The sequence below is a fragment of the Dermacentor albipictus genome, chromosome 3 (assembly GCF_038994185.2).
Source record: "Dermacentor albipictus isolate Rhodes 1998 colony chromosome 3, USDA_Dalb.pri_finalv2, whole genome shotgun sequence".
Taxonomy (NCBI): Eukaryota; Metazoa; Arthropoda; class Arachnida; order Ixodida; family Ixodidae; genus Dermacentor; species Dermacentor albipictus.
Genome location: NC_091823.1, coordinates 122,207,790 through 122,226,742, shown reverse-complemented (window position 1 = coordinate 122,226,742; position 18,953 = coordinate 122,207,790). Strand labels below are relative to the sequence as shown.

Sequence of the window (18,953 nt, the reverse complement as noted above, 5' to 3'; positions counted from 1 at the left end):
TCAGCATGATCGACCCCAACATATTTGGTACTGTACCAAGCTCGCTAACTGTGCACAGTTCCAGGAACGCTGTTGGACACATACTTCGACAAGTCCGATGCAGTCTCTTGCGAAAGTGATAATCATACTGCAAAACCACATTACTACAAACACCACAGGACATGGAGTTTCTTCTTTCTCGGTGGTTTTCTTCACGTCAGCGCCTTTTTTGCATGCCCCACTCTTATTGTCTGTCTGTCTCTTCTGGTAAGGCAGTTGGGCTGGGCAGTGAGGAATGCCATTGGGGCCAGAGAAAGTGCTGTGAAACTTGGGGTTGCATGCACGTGATGTGCCTTTCTGCAGAGCGCGTGGAAGACCTGCTGCTCATCTCCTGGCAACTGGTACGCGGTAGCCGTGTGCTGGGCACTTACCTGTCGATATTTGACATCAACCAGTGGTACCGGGCACAGATGCCGCGGGCCTTCAGGTAAAAACTTCTGCATTGTTTGTGGTTACGCTCTTCTCATGCTGTTTCTCTTCATCAACATGGCACAACTCCCTGAGTTTACCGCATTTGGGCAATTTTCTTTGACAATTAGGTACCAGTTGGTGAAAATAAATCCAAAGCCCTCTGTTGTTGTTATTATCTTGTAGTGTAGCACATGTACAGGCTCGTCCACTCTTAGGGTGAACACGGCTCACCGTGGCCACGCTCCGCGGGGCGCCAGTGCGTCCGGTGCGGCGGTGCATCGAAGCGAAGCAGCGCAGGCGCGCACGGACCCAGGGGAGGTCCTTCGCGTCGTCTGCTACAGCGCTGGAGCGCACCGCCTCTTGCTTTGCTGTACACTTCGCTAGTGACTGAGTGACCGAGGCGGCATTGCGGGAAGGCGTACTTCACTAACTGGAGCATTTTCCGGCTGGTTCCGTCTACAGCTTGTGAACAGCCTGCTTAATCAATATACATAAACAGAAACAAGAATCTCACCACATAAATCACTTAGCATGTTTTTTATAAGTGATGAAGGTAAAAATACAGTCATTTTCTTCGCGTTCTTAATTAGGCTGGGTCCTAGAGGCGACGCTTGATATAGTCGTGTCAGGGACGTCACTCAGCCTGAGGCTGTTCTTAATTTCTCCAATGGTGGAGGTCGGGTTTGCAGCAGCCGCTGCAACAATGGTCACTCTTTGCCGGGTTTACGGGGAGCATCTGCAATTCTTCCATCCTACTTTTAAGCCTGGACGATTCTATTTACAGTTTTCAGTGGCCTTTTTGTCATCTCCGATATAACGCGTTGAGAATAGTTTTGTAGGCACAGATCTACAGTGCGTCGTCTTTCTTTTTCCAGTACCCGCGACATGGCTAGTTTCCAAAGCACACCGGGGAAATGAAATTATCCTGCACTTTTACAGCGTTTTTATCGCCGAAGTGTCATGGCAACCAGCAACCGAACAAAATGCAATTCATCATGCAAGTCGACGGAAATGCGTTTAATGGAAGCACCTCTGGTGTATTTCGATTTGGGGAGTCATCCCAGAATCTGTAACTCCTGAGTGGCCAGTCACCCAGTTGAGTAGTCGTTGGCTGCACCGCATCATCATATTAAGCTAGGATGGGGTAGCATGACCTACGCAAAAAAGGGGGTGGGGGAGCTCAGCGGTTGATCGGGCTGACGCCCATGGTCAGATAAAAATTAGACTGGCCTTAACAAAGCAATCTGGCTTGGGCCGGGCTTAGCGTTTACAAACGGCGAGTCCGTTTGCCGACCACCGGCATGCTGTGGGCAGACGGCACCATGCCGGCCTCATGACCGTCGGTTTAAATGTCGTGGCCGCCTTCGTTCAACACACGGACCGGCCACTTCCCCACGATGGCAACAGCATCGCTTGTCCGCGGCAAGGGTTCCTGTGCCGTATTCATATTTGGGTATTACCTACTCAGCCCCCCCCCCCCCGCCTACCCACCCCCCCTAAAAAAAAAAGAAATAAATTCCTCCTAATCTCAAAATTTATCCGATGCCCACCTCTATGGCATAACTCCATGTGTCGCTTCGGGACGTATACCGCACAATTAGCAAATTATTATATGCTAGTGAGAATATGTATTTGGCCCATTCTGAGGAAGTACTGAAATGAAATAGAAGCAAATAACGACTTAATTACCCGGCAAGACGTAATTTAAACTAGAAAACAGACATGTAGATTATAGATTTCCCACTTTAATTACCTATTCGAAACGGACGGAAACAGCATTCGCATGCGGCGTGCATTGATTCCAAGGAGAAAAAGAAACAAAAAAAAAAACGTCGGCGCCATATGTTTTATTTCACCTAATCAATGTAATCAAATAATTGACCGACAGTTCCTCAAAATGAGAATGCAACATCTCGCATCAGGTAGCCGTCAGAGGACCGGCACCGCTTCGGTGATTTTACACAAGCTGTGACAGCAAAAATGAATTTAGTTTTTTTTATAGGATGTAGAAAGATGAAAAGGGGGAGTAAAATGGGCGCCAAATCAGTTGCTATGCCGGGGAGAGCATTTTTTTACATCGCGTAAGCACTCCATGCTCTCCTACCAGCGACATTATTGCGTCAAAAAGAGAGCGTGAAACAGCGGATATCACTTCTTAGTTGTTGTCGAAGTAATAGTATTGCCCTCCTTAATGGTAAAATCCATGGCAAACATGATGATGCGTGATTGAACAATTGCTCTCTAACTTTCTGCGAAATTTATAGCGGGTTTCAGTCGTTTTCTTAAGCCAATTAAGCACATTCGTTCTAGCATCAAGACATGCGCGAAACGGCGCGCTAGGCTCATCGCATGATGACTCCAACCAAGAGCGTGCCTAATAGGTTTCTCGGTATGCACTACACCAAGTGCTGTGAAAGTAAAATAAGAGGGCCCCAGCCTAATAAAGAGCGCGAAAAAATGACTATTTTTACCCTCATCACATATGAAAAACATGCTAAGTGACTTATGTGGTGAGAAGCTTTCTTCTGTTTATGTATATTGATTAAGCAGGCTGTTCACAAGCTGTAGACGGAACCAGCTGGAAAATGCTAAAGTTAGTGAAGTGCGCCTTCCTGCAATGCCGCCTCGGGCACTCAGTCACCTGGGTCTAGCGAAGTGTACAGCAAAGCAAGCGGCGATGCGCTCCAGCGGTGTAGCAGACGACGCGAGGCACCTCCCCTAGGTCCGTGTGCGCCTGCGCCACTTCGCTTCGATGCGCCGCCGCGCCGGACCCACTGGCGCCCCGCGGAGCGTGGCCACGGTGAGCCGTGTTCACCCTAAGAGTGGACGAGCCTGTACATAAGTATTCAAAAATGACTAGTGAGTTATGGTTAGTTGCTGACAGATTATTCATACATCTTCAAATCACTGCCATGCACTCCATAAGCATGTATGTATAAGCACAACCAAAATTTCAATCTCTTTAGTTCAATAATTCGAACTCTGCCTGCATGAACTAATCCTGCCGCAAAGGCGAGTGGAATGAGCTATGATTTTTGGTACATTGCTGGCACCTCCTTGAAACCAAAAGTAGCTAAGCTTAGTTGATCCAGTATTTGCCGACTGTGCCCAAACCATGGAGCAAGTCAAGTAAAGCAGCTAATTTGTAAATACAGCTGTAAAGGCTACATTTGCAGTTTCTGATGTGTATTCCACCCATCAAGTGTTTGTTCCTTTATGAGTAAAATAGGGGCACGGGCTCTGATGACTTAGTCTGCCGTTATAAATTTTTATCACTTAGAATTGTCAAGCAGTTTTGAATTGCACGAACTCCACCCTTGGTGTCGACTTTGACTAGCGCCGAAACTAGGGCCGCAACTGTTGTAAAGAAGGTCATAATGACTCGGCTTTCAAAGTGTTGTCAACCTTATTGAGATTGCCACGACATGGATTCAGTGCATGCATTGACCATTCTTTCGTATATCTGTAGTGACAGCGTGACAGTGGCTGAAATGCAGACAGATCACATGCAAGTGTATGTGCTTCCAGCAACTTGTTGGCAAGTTAATGTGGCCACTTGTGGAAAGAATGAATGAACTAAACCTCAAAACCTTTATTTTGAGGAAGGGGATGGCTCTCAGCCACTGTTGGGATTAGGTGGGAATAGAATCTAGGTTAGCGGATTGTGGGCTGAGGTGCATCTTCATCTCAGTCTTTGGTCTTTCGGTTTTGTAGACTCTTCTACTTATGGGTGCGTGTTCATTTCTGTTGCAATCGGATGAGGTAGTTGACCCTACACAACTCGAAACAAACCACTTTGTCTGCCGTATATTGCGACGGCTTTACATGTTTCAGAATGAGTGTGTATTCAATTTCCTTCGGTTATAATTTCTGTGTGAATCTGCAGCAACTGTTAGATGTTGGATCTTCCCTGCGAAAAGCTGCGCAGCTCCAAATTAAATGTTGTAAATTTGCCTGACTCCTGACACACAGGCACAGCCTTTCAGGGCTGTGCCTGTGCTCAGTAAGGTGCAGGTTTGCGCCAGTTGGTTCTGCATTGTAACAATTAGTAACACTAAGACAGATGACTCAGGTAGATGCAAACAAACGCTGTCTGTGGCTACAAAACATTCAAGAGCCTCCTATTGAAGCAGCATGGCTATGTCCTTTGTTTTGCAGGGCCAATGCTTTCCAGCTGTGCTCCTTCATTGGCCTCTTCTCGCTTGCAGAAGTAGTCGCAAAGTGTGGCAACCATGCCGTCCTGGTGAGTCTTGAGCTGTCAGTTGCCTGTGTTATGCTGGCCTTCTCTTAGTTATTTTTTTCTTTTCACTAGGCTTGTAGAACCATGTTAGGTTAACTCCGGAGGCTGCGGCGCGGCTGCGCGGGGGCGTCCCATCCTGAAAGTGATTTGCGACATAGCCAAAGTGCGTGATTGCACGGCCTCATCTTCAAAGTGATCTGCAATGTTTTCAGAGTTTGCGTAGTGCTGGTAGCTTTGTATGCGCTGTGCTTTTATTGTTTTGTTCGCATTGAAGCAAGAGATGTGTGAAGGCCAATTGGCTCACTGCTGCTTACACGCTTACTCACTCCTGTGGTTTGACAGCTCGTTTCTGCAGTCATTGGGTGAGATGTGTTAATGTTTGCTTGTGCGCGTGTGACATCATGCTTGTTAATTTGCTTAGTATGCCTATGTTTACAGCTGTATACGGCCACTAAAACTACGACCCTTACTTAGTATAACTGTGCACTAATTTGCTATCACGATCGGTGCTTTGCCTTTTGGGCGCAGCTATGACTATTTTTATTAATATTCAACTTCAATAAATAGTACGTTCTGAGCAAAAGTGTCACTGAGAAAATGATAAACCACCCTAAAAAAAATTTCTGATCCAGCTGGACGGGCCAAGTAATGCGTAGGTTAGATAAACCGGTGGGCCATTAGGGTTGCAGAATGGGTGCCAAGAGAAGGGAAGTGCAGTCGAGGATGGCAGAAGACTAGGTGGGGTGGTGAAATGAGGAAGTTCACTGGCACCAGTTGGTATCGGTTGGCGCAGGACAGGGGTAATTGCACTTTGCCTTCGTGCTGCAGTGGACATAAAATAGGCTGATTATGGTGATGTTGATGATGACATAAGTTTCTTCCAAGACCGAAAGAGCACTTGTCCTTGCCTCGTCCACCTTTAACTTTCATGCTGTACACTCACAATACTGAAAAAAAAAAAAAAGCCTGCAAAAACTCGCTGTAGTGGCGTAGTGGTGCAGTGGCTATGGCATTGCATTACGAAGCCCAAAGGCACGAGATTGAATCAATCCTGGTCGTGGTAGTAGCATTTCGATTGGACCGAAATGCAAAAATGCCCATACCGTGCATTGGGTGCACGTTAGAGAACCCCAGGTGGTCAACATTAGTCCAGAGTCCCTCACTACAGTGTGCCTGATAATCAAATGGTGGTTTTGGCACGCAAAACCACAGAATTTATTAAAGCTCACAAAACACGGAAAAGTGCTGCGCGACTAGCGCGGCACTTTTTACGGGCACGGGGTTACGGGCATGCTCTCGGGTATTGTATGTGAAAGCTCAGTGCAGGGAAAAAGGACAAGTATAAATTTAACAAGGGCACTTGCAGAGCAGTTCTTGAAATAAGGCCAAGCCATGGCCGAAACATCCGATGCTGTTCAACACAATGTGATTCTCTTTCGACGTGATTGTGTGATGTGCGACGTTTTCAGAGAGCGCGCAACTTTTCCCAGCCAATTCACGTTGCCAGCAACAACACGATGTCATTTAGCTTTGAGTGCCACGGTGAGGAGAGAGGCCAGTCTCTGGCTGTGCTCTCCAGACTATTCAGATAGCTGGATGAAAGATGTGCTGTTGAGAATCTCGGAGGCTATGCACTGGGATAAAATTCTGATAGTACATCAGGTTTTTTCATGGCTTTCATGATTGCTGAACATCTCTGTAGCAACAGCACAGTGCCCCATAATCTCGAGGGCCATATGCTTCACACACTGCGATGTCACCACTTGTCCTCAGACAAAAGGGACACATGGTGTATGTGAGCTCAAATGCACCAAAAAAGCTTGAGTTGGTTCTACTCAATTGAATTTAGAGCATGGGAGCAATTCTTTATCTATGCAAGACAGTGGGCACTGGAAGCAGTGGTTATGAAGGTATCACATGTGGTTTACACTCCTTACTCATGTATGTATTGTTAAAGGTGGCCACACTTTTAAAGAAGTCTGAAATGTAGTCTGAAGCTGAATTTGTCGGTCCTACTGATAACTGTTCAGCAGTGAATTCACATTGTTCTAAAATGTGTGTAATTGAATGCGCTGCTTTCTTTTTCTTTTGAAGGATGTGCGGGTGCTGCCGTCTACGGTGAAGAGGTTCTACTCTCCAAACCCTATGGTTGAGCAGACTCACTTTCCTTCGTCGCTGGCATTCTGTGAGTTGTGGCACATGCCATACTATGAGCCGGTGTTGTCAGTGCACTGTGTGGTTCCAGGCAGCTGCTGCTTGTCGGGCTTGTCCTGCCCTAGAAAACTGCTTCAAGTGCAGAATTAAAAAAAAAACATTAAAAAACTAGATATAAATCAGACGAGCAGTTCCCGAGATATTGCTGCACTAAATGGTAAGACCAGGCAAAAAGTTCACTTTGAGGAAACGGCCCATGAAAGTTGCGGGCACCTCTCCAAGCCTAAAATGACAGCAGAATAGCAAGAGGTGTCGTCGTGCGCATTTTTTTTCATCTGCGGCTTCTCCCAACTCCTTTCTGGCCTAGCATGTGCGCGAGCGGCGATTGCCGAGGTTGATGCACCCAGGACAGCAGGCGCACTTGCAGCTACATGTTCTTGTACCAATAGCGCAGTAGAGATGTCGCTGGCAGCATCAACGCAGTTATCTTGCACTGATGGAACAGAAGCTACATCACCAGAAGGGTTGACGTAATCATTGTTGGCGGCTTGCTTCGCCTGCATCAGCTTCATCATGCTGAGAAACTTCATGTGATGCTTTCGTGCATTGAACTATCGACTGAACATGTGTAGCTTCGTTCCATGCATCATGTCTGACCACGCAAAGATCGGGAAGGCTACGCGAAACTATTCAAGTAGAAGGCATGGTGAGAGATCATCAAGATGGTGAAAACTCTAGAAAGTGGCGAGAGATCGAAAAGTCATTGTAATGTGCGATCGAAAAGCCAGTGTAAAGTGCAACAGAGCACACAGACAGGCAGCAATGAAGCAAGCAAACAGCCATGGCAGATGACATGCTGTCAGTGCAGACTACCATGTCATTGTGCACAGCTGCTAGGGAATAGCCGCCACACATTCGCCCGCTTGTTCGAGGAGTCTACACTTTGTCTTAGCTTTGCATTCGAGATGCAGGAAACTCCGAAGCCTCCGCAAGCTCCCCAATTACAAGCGAATCATACTTCGACCACGCCATCATCACTGCCTCCTAGGGCGGTAAAAAAAAAAAAAGTGCAGGAATTTGCAAACAAAACAAAACCAAGATGGAGCTGATCAGATGGTGCTTGCTCAAAGTTCGGATTGATCCAGCACTTGCTCGCCACGGCCACTGCTTATTGTATATTTCATTTGAGTAGCATAGTGATTAATTATGTGTTGATAATTACAGAAAAAAGTAGTTCATAACATATACTGCCCAGATAAGCAATTTTCTAAAAATTGAGTTTTTTGCCATTGCAAGGCATGTCCACTTGAAGCGAATCCTGAGGATGACATCAGTTTCGAAATATTTGTCGTCAAGTATTTTGTAAAATTGCACTGTTAGACTTCCTTTCCGCATTGCATTGCAAGTTGCAGAAGAAAACTATAATAGAAGGAAATGTATTTCAGTTCCATATTTAAAGCTGAAGTGACTAGCGCAAGAGTGGACACGGGGCACAAAAGGGTGACAAGGACAGCATGGAATACCAACTAGCCCGGTCTCACACCCTGCTCCATATTTAAAGAAGGCCAAAGAGCTGCATGCACCAGTAGACCATGTGATAGGGCATCCTACTTTTTGTTATGTTTTGCCACGTGAGGATGCAAGATGTCATTCTTTCACAACTTGTTGCAAGGAATTAAAGGTATAAATCCTTGTTTAATATGGAAAACGGGGCTCATTTCATTCAATATGAGACCAGGTCTTTCCATCGGTGGGGCTATCTTGATTGACATCCTGAACGGTTATTTGTTCTGTAAATCAGAACAATGGAGTTTTCAAATTCAGGAAACTTCTATGCTGTTATAGCAAGCCACTTCTCACTTTGCCTTGCTCCTTTGTTTTTTAGACACTAGCCTTTGTAACTTAAGCTGGAAACCTTCATAAATGTTTGTGAAGCTATCCGATGCACTTCCAAATTGTGGCACCACATAGTGACTCTGTTTTAAGTGTAAGGACCATGTGGCATCGATGGAGACCGCAAGCACAGGGCTCAGGCTAGTAAGAGATGGCCAAACGAGTCCTGTCGAGAGATATGCACACTTCCTCACTGAAAACAGTATTAATATTTGGTGGCGGTGATTGCCAACTGCTTGCCTTAGTTTGCTGTCGCTATTCCGAAAGGCTTATTTTATGACTTGCCTTTTCTTTCTTTTTTTTTTTTCCAGCATGTATCTGCTTGACAGCAGAAGGCACAGTTAAAGCATCATTCTTGGGCTTGCAGCGACAGGTGAGTCATCAGCCAGCCAAGCAGTGATCTTGTACTGTTATTGCAGCAAAGCTTTTTAGGCCTAGTTGTTTTACCAAGCTTCCTGACCAAACCAAGTAACAACTTTAAAGAGACACCAATGGAAGAAATAAGCTCAGCTGTGTTAGTAAAATGAGATTTCTGTAATGTCAAAAAGGAAAAAAATTCTTACCATGTGCAGAAGCTTGGTAAACCCCCCCAAAATTGTGAAAATTCCAGCAAGCACCATCACCGGATGTTTTTCAGCATTAGTGTGATTAGCGCAACAATCAGTGTAGTTGAAGATCGGCATATACGTAGTGGAACATGTCCGGTGACCTGAGTTGGTGTGAAAGGAAAACAGTCACATCCAGATGTAGATTGATACCAGATAGTGCCTGAAATATCCTAAGAATGCTAAATGCATTCGAAACTGAAGGCCGCTTGCCTTGAAATTCCCACACCACCTCATTGTTACATCGTCAATTTTGATGGTGTCGGCTCAGGTATAAGTCATTTTCTATAAGTGAAAATGGACTGCAACGTATTCTAAAAACTCTAAAGACTGTACTCGGTGAGTTTACAGAACGTTTGCTTTGCCACAATGGCAGATACACGATTGAAAAGAGATTGAAATCTGTGCTCTCACGCTGACATACTGGCGATAGGGTTCCGAAGCGAAAGTTGAAACGATTTAAGTTTTGCTTTCATTTTCTCCTTTAGTAATCAACCGCACCACAAAATGAATAAAAATAGTCTTGAAGGTATTGTTCATCAGTCTTAACCGATTTATTGTTTCTCTTTGGTATAATGTCATTGCTGGCACCATGTGAGTCAGCTTGGGAGATCTAAGCACTATAAAAGGAATGTTTAAGCTGGATTAGTATGTTGCAGTTCTTGATGCACTACCGTCGATATAAATGAATTACAGCTAAAGCTCAATATAACAAACTTCAATATAACAAAATTCTCAATATAACAAAGTATTTAACTTTTCGTAACCTCTTGTCAACAGAACACCATGTAATTAGAACCTCAATATAACGAAGTGAGTTTGTATGCAATTTCAATATAGCGGAATTTCGTGTCTGCAGCAAAGGAATGCCGAGACAATAAATGGAAACTTCCACGGACGCAGATGGTCAAATGATTAAATTACAAGCGGCTGCTTGCAAACACACCTCTCAAATTGCACACGGCACAACCGCCGAAGTGAAGCTGCATCATGTGCTGGTATAACATAAAACTAGTATTTTAATCTGTTTCTAGAGCGAAAGCTCGAGGTACAACTTCCAAGGTCAATCTCTGCATTTGTTTGACCTTCAGCCATCGTCGCACAAGTGTGAAGGTGTAATGTCACGTCATGTGATCCGCTGCGAAGAGGTGTCGCCGCTGTGTACCACATGACTAGGCGAGGGTTTAAAAGTTGCTTCAGAAGTGCTTGGTCGCTCACTCTCGCCGTGGATGAATCAAGCGTGTCAACTCTTCGCCGAAGGCACCAGGTTGAGTCTGAGCACCGTGACGATATAGCTCACCGGAAAGAAGCACTGAAGAGCCATGTCTAAACATGCTTCACAGATCTTTCGCTCGTATAACTAGGTTCAAGCCAAATTGAACCCCAGCCAATTTTTATTCCAAATTGTCCATTAACCCTCCCTGATAGGTCAAAATGGCTCGGGCTCAGCCCATTTGGGCGTGGCGCTCGCCCACATGGGCTAAACTCCAATTATTCTGCCCTATCATGGAGGGCTAATGGCTGATTTGGAATAAAAACAAATTGGAATAGTTTTATGCTATACCGGCCATGTTCCATGTAAAGTCCAAGTGTGGTAAGATGGTATCGCACACTGTGTGCAAGGGTGACAAAAATAGTGGCTTCAGGCAAAAGTGCTGCCTCCGTGCGTAAACAATGGGAGAGGGGGGGATGGGAGCTCGCTTGCGGTAATGCAATCAGTTGTGCGCAAGGGGCGGCGTGGGCTAAGTTGATGCGCGTCGTGATTTCTGGCATGCAACTGAGCGCGTACGCAGCCATGCACCCTGCTTTATCGGTAATGTGCCGTGTGTGCAAAGAGGGCGTGCTGAGACGGTGTGGCATGTAAGCAGTCTTCCCATACGTTTAGTATTGAAAGTTGAGTAACCTCGAGTTTCGGTGACCCGTTGGAGTGAGAGGCAGGCGAAGCATTCGCTCCCGACTGCCTGCGCTTTCCATAACAGCGTTCCAGTGTGGGTGACGCTATCAGCTGTGAGGGCAGAGTATTATACGCAGAAGCGGGGCTGGCTTTGCTTAATTTGTGCTGCCTATGTAAAGATATCATCGACTTGGCAGGAAACTGTGTCGTTTATCATAGACTCCCAAATTCATTGAAATGAATTGCTTTCTCATTCAAATTTGCTATTTTCAATTGCCCGATAATTCGCAAAATTCTCCCGCCCCTTTCCATGCAAGAAATATCAATCAGCAACTGTACTTACTTGCATACAAGGTTGAATTGCGATACAATGAAATTTCGATACAACGAAGCAAGATGCCGATTTTACCTACTTTGTTATATCGATGTTTAACTGTGCATCAAAAATTTTGTTGGTCAGCCTAGATTACAGCAAGTGTTCTACTGCTATAATGAAACCATAAAGGCGAGATTCAAAACAATATCACTCGCAGTGAAGTTTATACTTGGTCGCTCTGCAGCTCAGAGTACATTTGTATCCTGGTAGCAGAAATGTCTAGTAGTACTCGGCAACTTGAAATGTGACATTCTAGACGTGCCTGTGTAGTATGTATAACGGCTTATCTTGGCTGGCCCACAGCCAGCAAGCCAAACTTCCGATCCTGTGTGATTGCTCTGATCGCATTGTTTTCTGACTTTCTCCCTGTGATCCTGTGTTCTTGTATTGTTTGATCCCGTTGCTCATCAGTGTGCCACCAATATCTGCTTTGCTTCCTTTCTGCCTCTTACCAGTTGCTTCACTACATTAATCTGGAAGGTCCGGCATGCCTCAGCAACGCCAGTGACCTCTACGTACGTCTCTCTGTTGTTGGTCTCATTGGTGACGGCCGCCATTCTGGAGGATCACACCTGAGTCCGGCAGTAAGTGTCCTTGAATTCGTACATCATTTTGCTGCGAACCAAATAAAGGGCAGTTGCTATATCTACACTTCGCACCTGGGGTTAACCTTTATACAAGTGTTATGGTGGTTAGGTCATAGCTACCACAGGATCAGGAACAGATGGTTCAGACCTGTAGCTGTTGGCTTGCAGTAACGTTTGGTAACATATGCTGTCGGACTAGTTGGCACATGGTAGTTAGAAATGTGCCCGTCCATGTCTTTCATTCTTTTGTCCGTGTTTTAATTTTTACGCCTAAAGCCATTTCTAAAGTTGCAGTAATTAATTTTGCTTCTCGCCCACCCACTGCACTCTTTTTGGTTGCACTGTGCCTTTGCAAATCTTCTGTTGGCATGCACACTTTGGAGCTCAAGTCTTATGCAGACATGTTCCTTGATAAGTTATATATAGGGGCATGTGAATATTCAAAACTGCATATTAGAAAATTTCGAGTAGTCGACACTAATTACAAATCGACAGGAGCCAACATCGACAGGAACACTTGAGTTGCCGTTGTACTCTTGGTGAAAAGACATAGATGGTCGTTCCAAATCGTTGAAACGGGCATCTTGCACATGGTGCCACATGGACAATTGAGCAAAAATGAGAGGCACCGTCGTGGCAGCCGATAATCGCACCGGCGCACGTTCTGTGCGATGCTGTTTATGGTGGGCACGGCACACCTTCAAAACACATGACACGTGGAATTTTTCACGTTTTCTAAAATCCTCGCGAGGAAGTCGCTCGCTCGTCTTGAAGGCCGTATCATTGTCGCAGTTAGACTGGAGCGGGGCGCGTGCTGCTGTGCTTTGGCACTTTGCCTGTGCCCTCTTATTACCGTGACCGAGTTCGAAGTGTTCGTTGTAGAGGTACGGCAATTTTGAAAGTGTTATCTCTAGAAGCAGTTTCTATAGAGAGGGTTGGAAAATCGCAAATACAGTAGCCGGCGTATTTTTGTGACTCGGAAAATTTGGACTGCTTCACGCACTTCAGTCTGGATGCTGCGAGTAGCAGCATATCTTCTTTTTAGTATGAATTGGTAGGATGAGAAATAAAGCAAAACAGTGCATTTTACAATCGTCAGTGGTTGTTTTTGAAGTGCAGTATGCTAAAGCTGTGCTTCGAAGCTGGTTAGGACTTGCAGCACCCTCAGCGCCACCCAGGCAGTGGTCTGCTTGCGGTGTCGACAGAAAAAATCTCTACCTGTTAGGCATCACGCGGCGCACCATTGTGGGTAGCTTGCTGCTAGTGCATTCACGCCTCTAAAGTGCTTTTTCACAAAATTCTGCAAGCGGCCGGAAACAGTTTCGTGCAGTATCACACATTGCTGCCACACAGTGTCGTATTTACACCGTCCAAACGAAATTCGCCCAAAAACTTGTCTGTTGTATCCAATAGTCCGTTATAGCCGGGTCCATTAAAAGAAGAATCAGTTGCATTGATAAAATAGGCAGACCAAGCTAAGTGAGGAATATAGTCTGTTACGTCTAAAAGTATATTGTATGTCTATCTGTTGTAACGAATAGGGACTGTGCCATTGAATGTAATGTATATTAATATTCGTATTCAATTGCAAGAACTAAGTATTCAAAACAAAGCTAATATATTACTCGCTTTGCGGGATCAAACACTGTTCTTAGTGTTTATTTCTATCTAATCCGAGAATGTGGCTGATTTTGTACTGAATACAGTCGCCGACCGTTTATTCGGACCTCACGGGGACTGCGGAAATGTCCGAATAAACAGGTGTCCGAAAAAGCAGATTATGAAAAAAAAATGAAATCCTTTATTTCCACGCACTTATTCGGGCTCGGCAGTAGGCTTGAAGAAATCGCGAATGCGCCGTTGCACGCTGTTCCGTTTACGCGCAATCAGATAAGCCTGAATCTCGGAGAGGGTCGTACGGTCACTATAGGCAACTGAAAGCACAGTCACTGCTTGTACACGCTCCGCATGCGACGGCAGCGTAGCACATGGTGCGTCAACTTCCGACTCGGTCATCGTCCGGCGGTGCAGCAGAAACCTGACGAATGATCTCGCCGTCGTCGAGTTCTGCGCATGCCAGTACAGCAGTGTCAGCACCTGTGAAACTGTCAATGAGACGGTGTCCGGAATCGCAATGCAACCACTGCGCAAGTCTCGGCAGAACATTTTCCGCGTCGGTAGGGAGCACATCGGAAGGCGACAAATCTTAGGCCTCCCGGCACCCGCTTGCCGGCATTCCGCAGCGCAGTTTGCGCGGGCACTGTCGGCGCCATCAGACACTTGACGAGATGTTTCCGTATGCCGCGTTGGATCACCGAAACCTCGACACAGCACACAAAGCAAACACCACCGTGCCGACACCAGTCACACAAGCGAAAAAACGTGGCATGCTTGCAGCGTCGTGCGCGAAGAAACAAATCAGCTGCTGGATCGTCTTGACATGGCTTACTAAGCTGAAACCAGAACTGCTGCAGAGCCACTCTATCAAACCAGGCAGAAACGATGATGATGAGCGGGGATTTCCAGTAGCGCCACTTCGTGGGGCAGCAAGGAAGCTCCGTTCAAAACAAAAATGGAGTGCAGCAAGTCGAACCATGCACCGGTCAGAGTCGGTGCATGGTGCTCTCGACCGAGTTGGCTCAAGGAGTGTCCTCCGAAAAATCAGACGAGAGGTTGCAAGGTGTCCGAACTTTCGGCAGTTGTTATACATTATGGTCTATGGGGAGAACGGCGGTGCCGCGAGGCTGACCGAATAATCGGGCATGTCCGAATTTTCGGAGTGCGGAAAATCGGTCGGCGACTGTATTTGATCACTTTGTGCTGCTGGCAAAATTTTGCCGGTAAGGTGCGCTCAGTGACTGGATAGATTGACGATTAAAATTTATTTAGTCTACTTGGAGGTGGTTCAGCCCCTAAATATCCGTGAGTCTATTGGGCTACATCTCCGGTTGGGCCTGGTTCACCAGCCAGAGATAGACATTCATTGCCGGTGGCCCGAAGAGTAGTAGCAAGGGTTGCGGGTTTACAGCACAGCGGGGGGCACTTTGAACACATCGAAAGGGGATGGGCACAACTATGCGAAAAAATCCAACGCCAATAAGAATGTTCTTTCCAGGAGTACTGGTCTAATGAGCCAATCTTCAGCAGCGATGTCCATCAATGTGGCCTCACTATGCAAATGTGGCAGCTCCCTGTTGAACGCCAATGTTTAGCCTCCGTGCAGTATATTGTATGCCCTTACAACACTCGAGGATAGAACTTGAGGATAGAGGATCAGCTACCGCAATGTGTGCCTGGGCGAAATTTGGGACTTGTAGTACCACAGCCGCTTGATAAAAAAAAAAGGTGCAGCCTGCCACATCAGGCGGGCTGCAATGGGAGCGAATGTCTCTGCCGTAGTTGCATTCTCGGCCACTTGGCTGGGCCGAACGTTGCTAGCTCTCGGGGTGGGACGCGTTGATTTCCACGGGCAACAGCGTTCGAAGCGTGTTCCTCGTGCATTTTCTGTGCCGATCCCTGACAACAGACCCGGACTGGTAGTGTCGCGGCGGATGACAGCGTTTTCGATGCACGCGGCAGGCCACACCTTTCTTCTTTATCCAGCGGCCGTGGTAGCACAGATTTCTCAAGCGATGGGCATTCTGCGATGGGCATTCTGCGATGAGCGTTGCCACGGTGTGTATAGGCATCATGGTTATGCTTATTGCTAGACAGCAAGTGTGATGAGTGACAACTGGAAAAGAGTGAAATGTCTCGGAGTTTACAAGGATTTGATGCTGTGTGTTAAGGTGCAGGTTGGCAAAAACAGACAGCCAGTGGGAGTTATTAAATTTTCACAGTTAGTGAGCCAAATACACAATACTTTAGTATGACAGCTGATATGTCAAATTTTTATACCATTGGCTATGTAATTGCTATGTTCCGACAAGTTAAAATAACTAAACTTGCTAATAAATGCATATACATGTTGTTATTCTATATTCAATTCAATATTGAAACCAAGTATTCATATCTGGTTCTTATTTGCACATTTTTATATTCGCGCACCCCTAGTTATTGCCAAGAAAGCCGTGAGCTTGTGTTTGTCTGATCCAGTTCGTCTGGTAGCATTACTTTTCATCACATTGCCATGCAATAACTGTGAACATGTTGTAACAGAAAAGTTCTTGTACAATTCCTGTATGACAAAGGTACCATGACAAATATCATGGTGACTAGGGGAGTATTGTCATGGAAATGTGTGGCAGCACAGCATAAGATGTTCTTCCACAATGGCTTCCTTCTATGCTAATATCTTTTCATGTGCCTAGGGAACCTTAAATGTGGTCTATTCATAGTGATGGCGATTCATAGTTGCACAGGGGTGTTGAGTCTCATGTATTTTTGTTTTCTCGTCTTGGACCCAGGGGGCTCAGAAAGCATTGCTGAATGTGGCCCTAGAAAATCGAATGATCGGATTCCTGATGGCCTGCCTCCGTGGTAAGCTGTTTTCCCTTCGCAAACTTCCTAGGATTATAATACAACCTGGTTTGGGTCCTACACTTGACTAGTATTCTTAATTTCTCATTGTTTGCCAGCACAGTTCACAATGGCTCAGGCATGTGTGAATCCGCCTAATCACTGAAATGTGCATTATCACATCTGAAACATTTGGGAAGAATAAACACAGCATTGTGTTTTTGTGGAACATAAACAGCTGGCTGATTGTTCGCAACACGTTTAAGCTTATAAATAATCACAATGCATTCAGGCCAGTTAGTACATTTATGCATGTGAAGTTTTCTCTTGGTTAAGCACGTTGTTTGCTTAAGAGGCAGTACCATAGTTATTTAATTAAACAGCAGAGTGCAAATAGGGTACCCATGAAAAAAAAAAACAGTGTGCACGTTAATATAAAGCTATGTGCAGTAGCCGACGTTTTATTCAGACTTGGTGGGGATTGCCATAAATACTGAATAATCATAAGTTACAAAAATGAACAGATTTACCACGGCAAAATGTAGTCTCTTGATTTCACAAGTGTCCGGAAAAGCTTGTGAATGCAGTGCTGTGCACGCACAGTTTAAATGCAACCACGTCAGGGTATTTTGGCCATTGCCACGTTATCCCTATGGACTAGGGAAAGTACAGTCAGAGCTTGCACCAAATTTTCATCTCCTAGCAATTTTGAGATGTTTAGTGCTTTCCGCGAGTAATTACGCATTCCCATTTTTCATTTTTCATCGCTTCATCGCGACCTGTGTCAGCAAAGACAGCAAGGGTGGCGTCGGCTGATGATTCTGAGCGACAAAACCTTGTAGGCTGTTGCTGTTTATTATGCTAAGCAAAAAACATTGCATACGCGAGACAAATATGCGTCTCGCCAGCTCCCAGTTAGCTTGAATTCTCCCATTGGCTTGGCTGGCGACCACTTGATTGACTAGGCTATGGATTAAGCCAGAAGTGCTTTTAAAATACTTTTGGTTTCAAGGGTTCTGCTCTCTTTGCTTGTAGTAGCGTCCGAGTTTTCACACCACCGTACAGGCGTTGTCCTAAAGATAAAATAAACAATAAAATAAAAGATAAACAGTGGCTGAAATCGTGGTCGTAGCATACATATATGGGGACTAGTGGTAGCATCGAATGTCTGAAAAATTGGTCGGCAACTGCAACTGACTGGGAAACTTCAGTTTATTCGTAATCGAACAAAGGAAAAAAAAAAACTTCATAAAACACACCCTGGTAAGTGCCAATTTCTGGCATTTTCCACAACTTCTCTCTGCCAGCAGTGGAGGAAGCCTTTCGTTTTCTCAATGGCTCATTGAGGATGACAATGAACAGCGGTATTCACTTTGCATTGGTGTGATGGTAAACACTGCAGCTATGCCAGGCAAGTTGTAGGTCATCGAATGCAACTACACCTTCCTTGTCGTCAAAATTCTTCATCCCTTCACAAGCTCTCTTTCTCTTTATCTTCGTTGACATTCACGTCCTTTTCTATGTCGTCCAGCCGTCTGCTACAATAACATGATATTGTAATTCAACTGCAACGTAATTGTCAGCTACAGCACCCACTCATCTGTTACAACAAGCAGCGTATGAGTTGAGCGATGGGAAAGCCCTTCTGTACCATATTTGCTCTTATAATGAAAGCACGCTGCACTTTTACGATCAGAAAGTGTTTCCATTTTCCTCGCATAATTATCGCACCCCAATCCTGCTGCCGTGAAGTAAGAGTACAATTCGAAGTGCGATACTGTGTCTGACACATCAGAACCACAGTCGGATCCGACTTTTTGCCATGCCGTAGCGTTAGATCGGATGCCCGGCATACTGCAACAAAAGTAGGAGACGCACCGTAGGATTTGGCGTCCAATATGGTGCGACGGCACTGCAAAACTCCTCAGATATGGCTGCTATTCTGGCGTTTCAGACGCCGAAGTTGCCGCCGCCGAACTTGCCACTCCAGTCTTGCCTCTGTGAATTAAGAGTACAATTTAAAGTCCGATACGGTGTCCGATGCACTAGGATGGCAGTTAGATCCGAGACTTTTTGCTGTGCCGTCTCGCCAGATCAGATTCCCGGCATGTGACAAAAAGAGATACACGGTACAATTTGGTATCCAATACGGTGCTATGACGCTGCAAATCTCCTCGGATTCGGCTACCATTCTGGCATTTCAGATGCCGTATCGGACGCCAAATTGTACTGTGTGTATCTGACTTTTTGGAGGCGGCTGCTTAGGAATGATGGCTCAAAATTTTACCCCGTATGA

The 18,953-nt window shown here is 45.6% G+C and overlaps 1 protein-coding gene across 4 annotated transcripts in view; it reads left to right on the top strand.

Moving 5' to 3' along the window:
* The window catches only part of LOC139057572 (protein ELYS-like), a 137,897-nt gene that overhangs the window by 30,694 nt on the left and 88,250 nt on the right, over window positions 1-18,953 (top strand). For all 4 annotated transcript variants that reach the window (XM_070536015.1, XM_070536013.1, XM_070536014.1 and 1 more), the window contains exons 10-15: window positions 343-466; window positions 4,609-4,693; window positions 6,785-6,875; window positions 9,049-9,110; window positions 12,068-12,196; window positions 16,606-16,678. In XM_070536015.1, coding sequence (XP_070392116.1) covers window positions 343-466; window positions 4,609-4,693; window positions 6,785-6,875; window positions 9,049-9,110; window positions 12,068-12,196; window positions 16,606-16,678 — 564 coding nt within the window. The remainder of the gene's footprint in view (window positions 1-342; window positions 467-4,608; window positions 4,694-6,784; window positions 6,876-9,048; window positions 9,111-12,067; window positions 12,197-16,605; window positions 16,679-18,953) is intronic.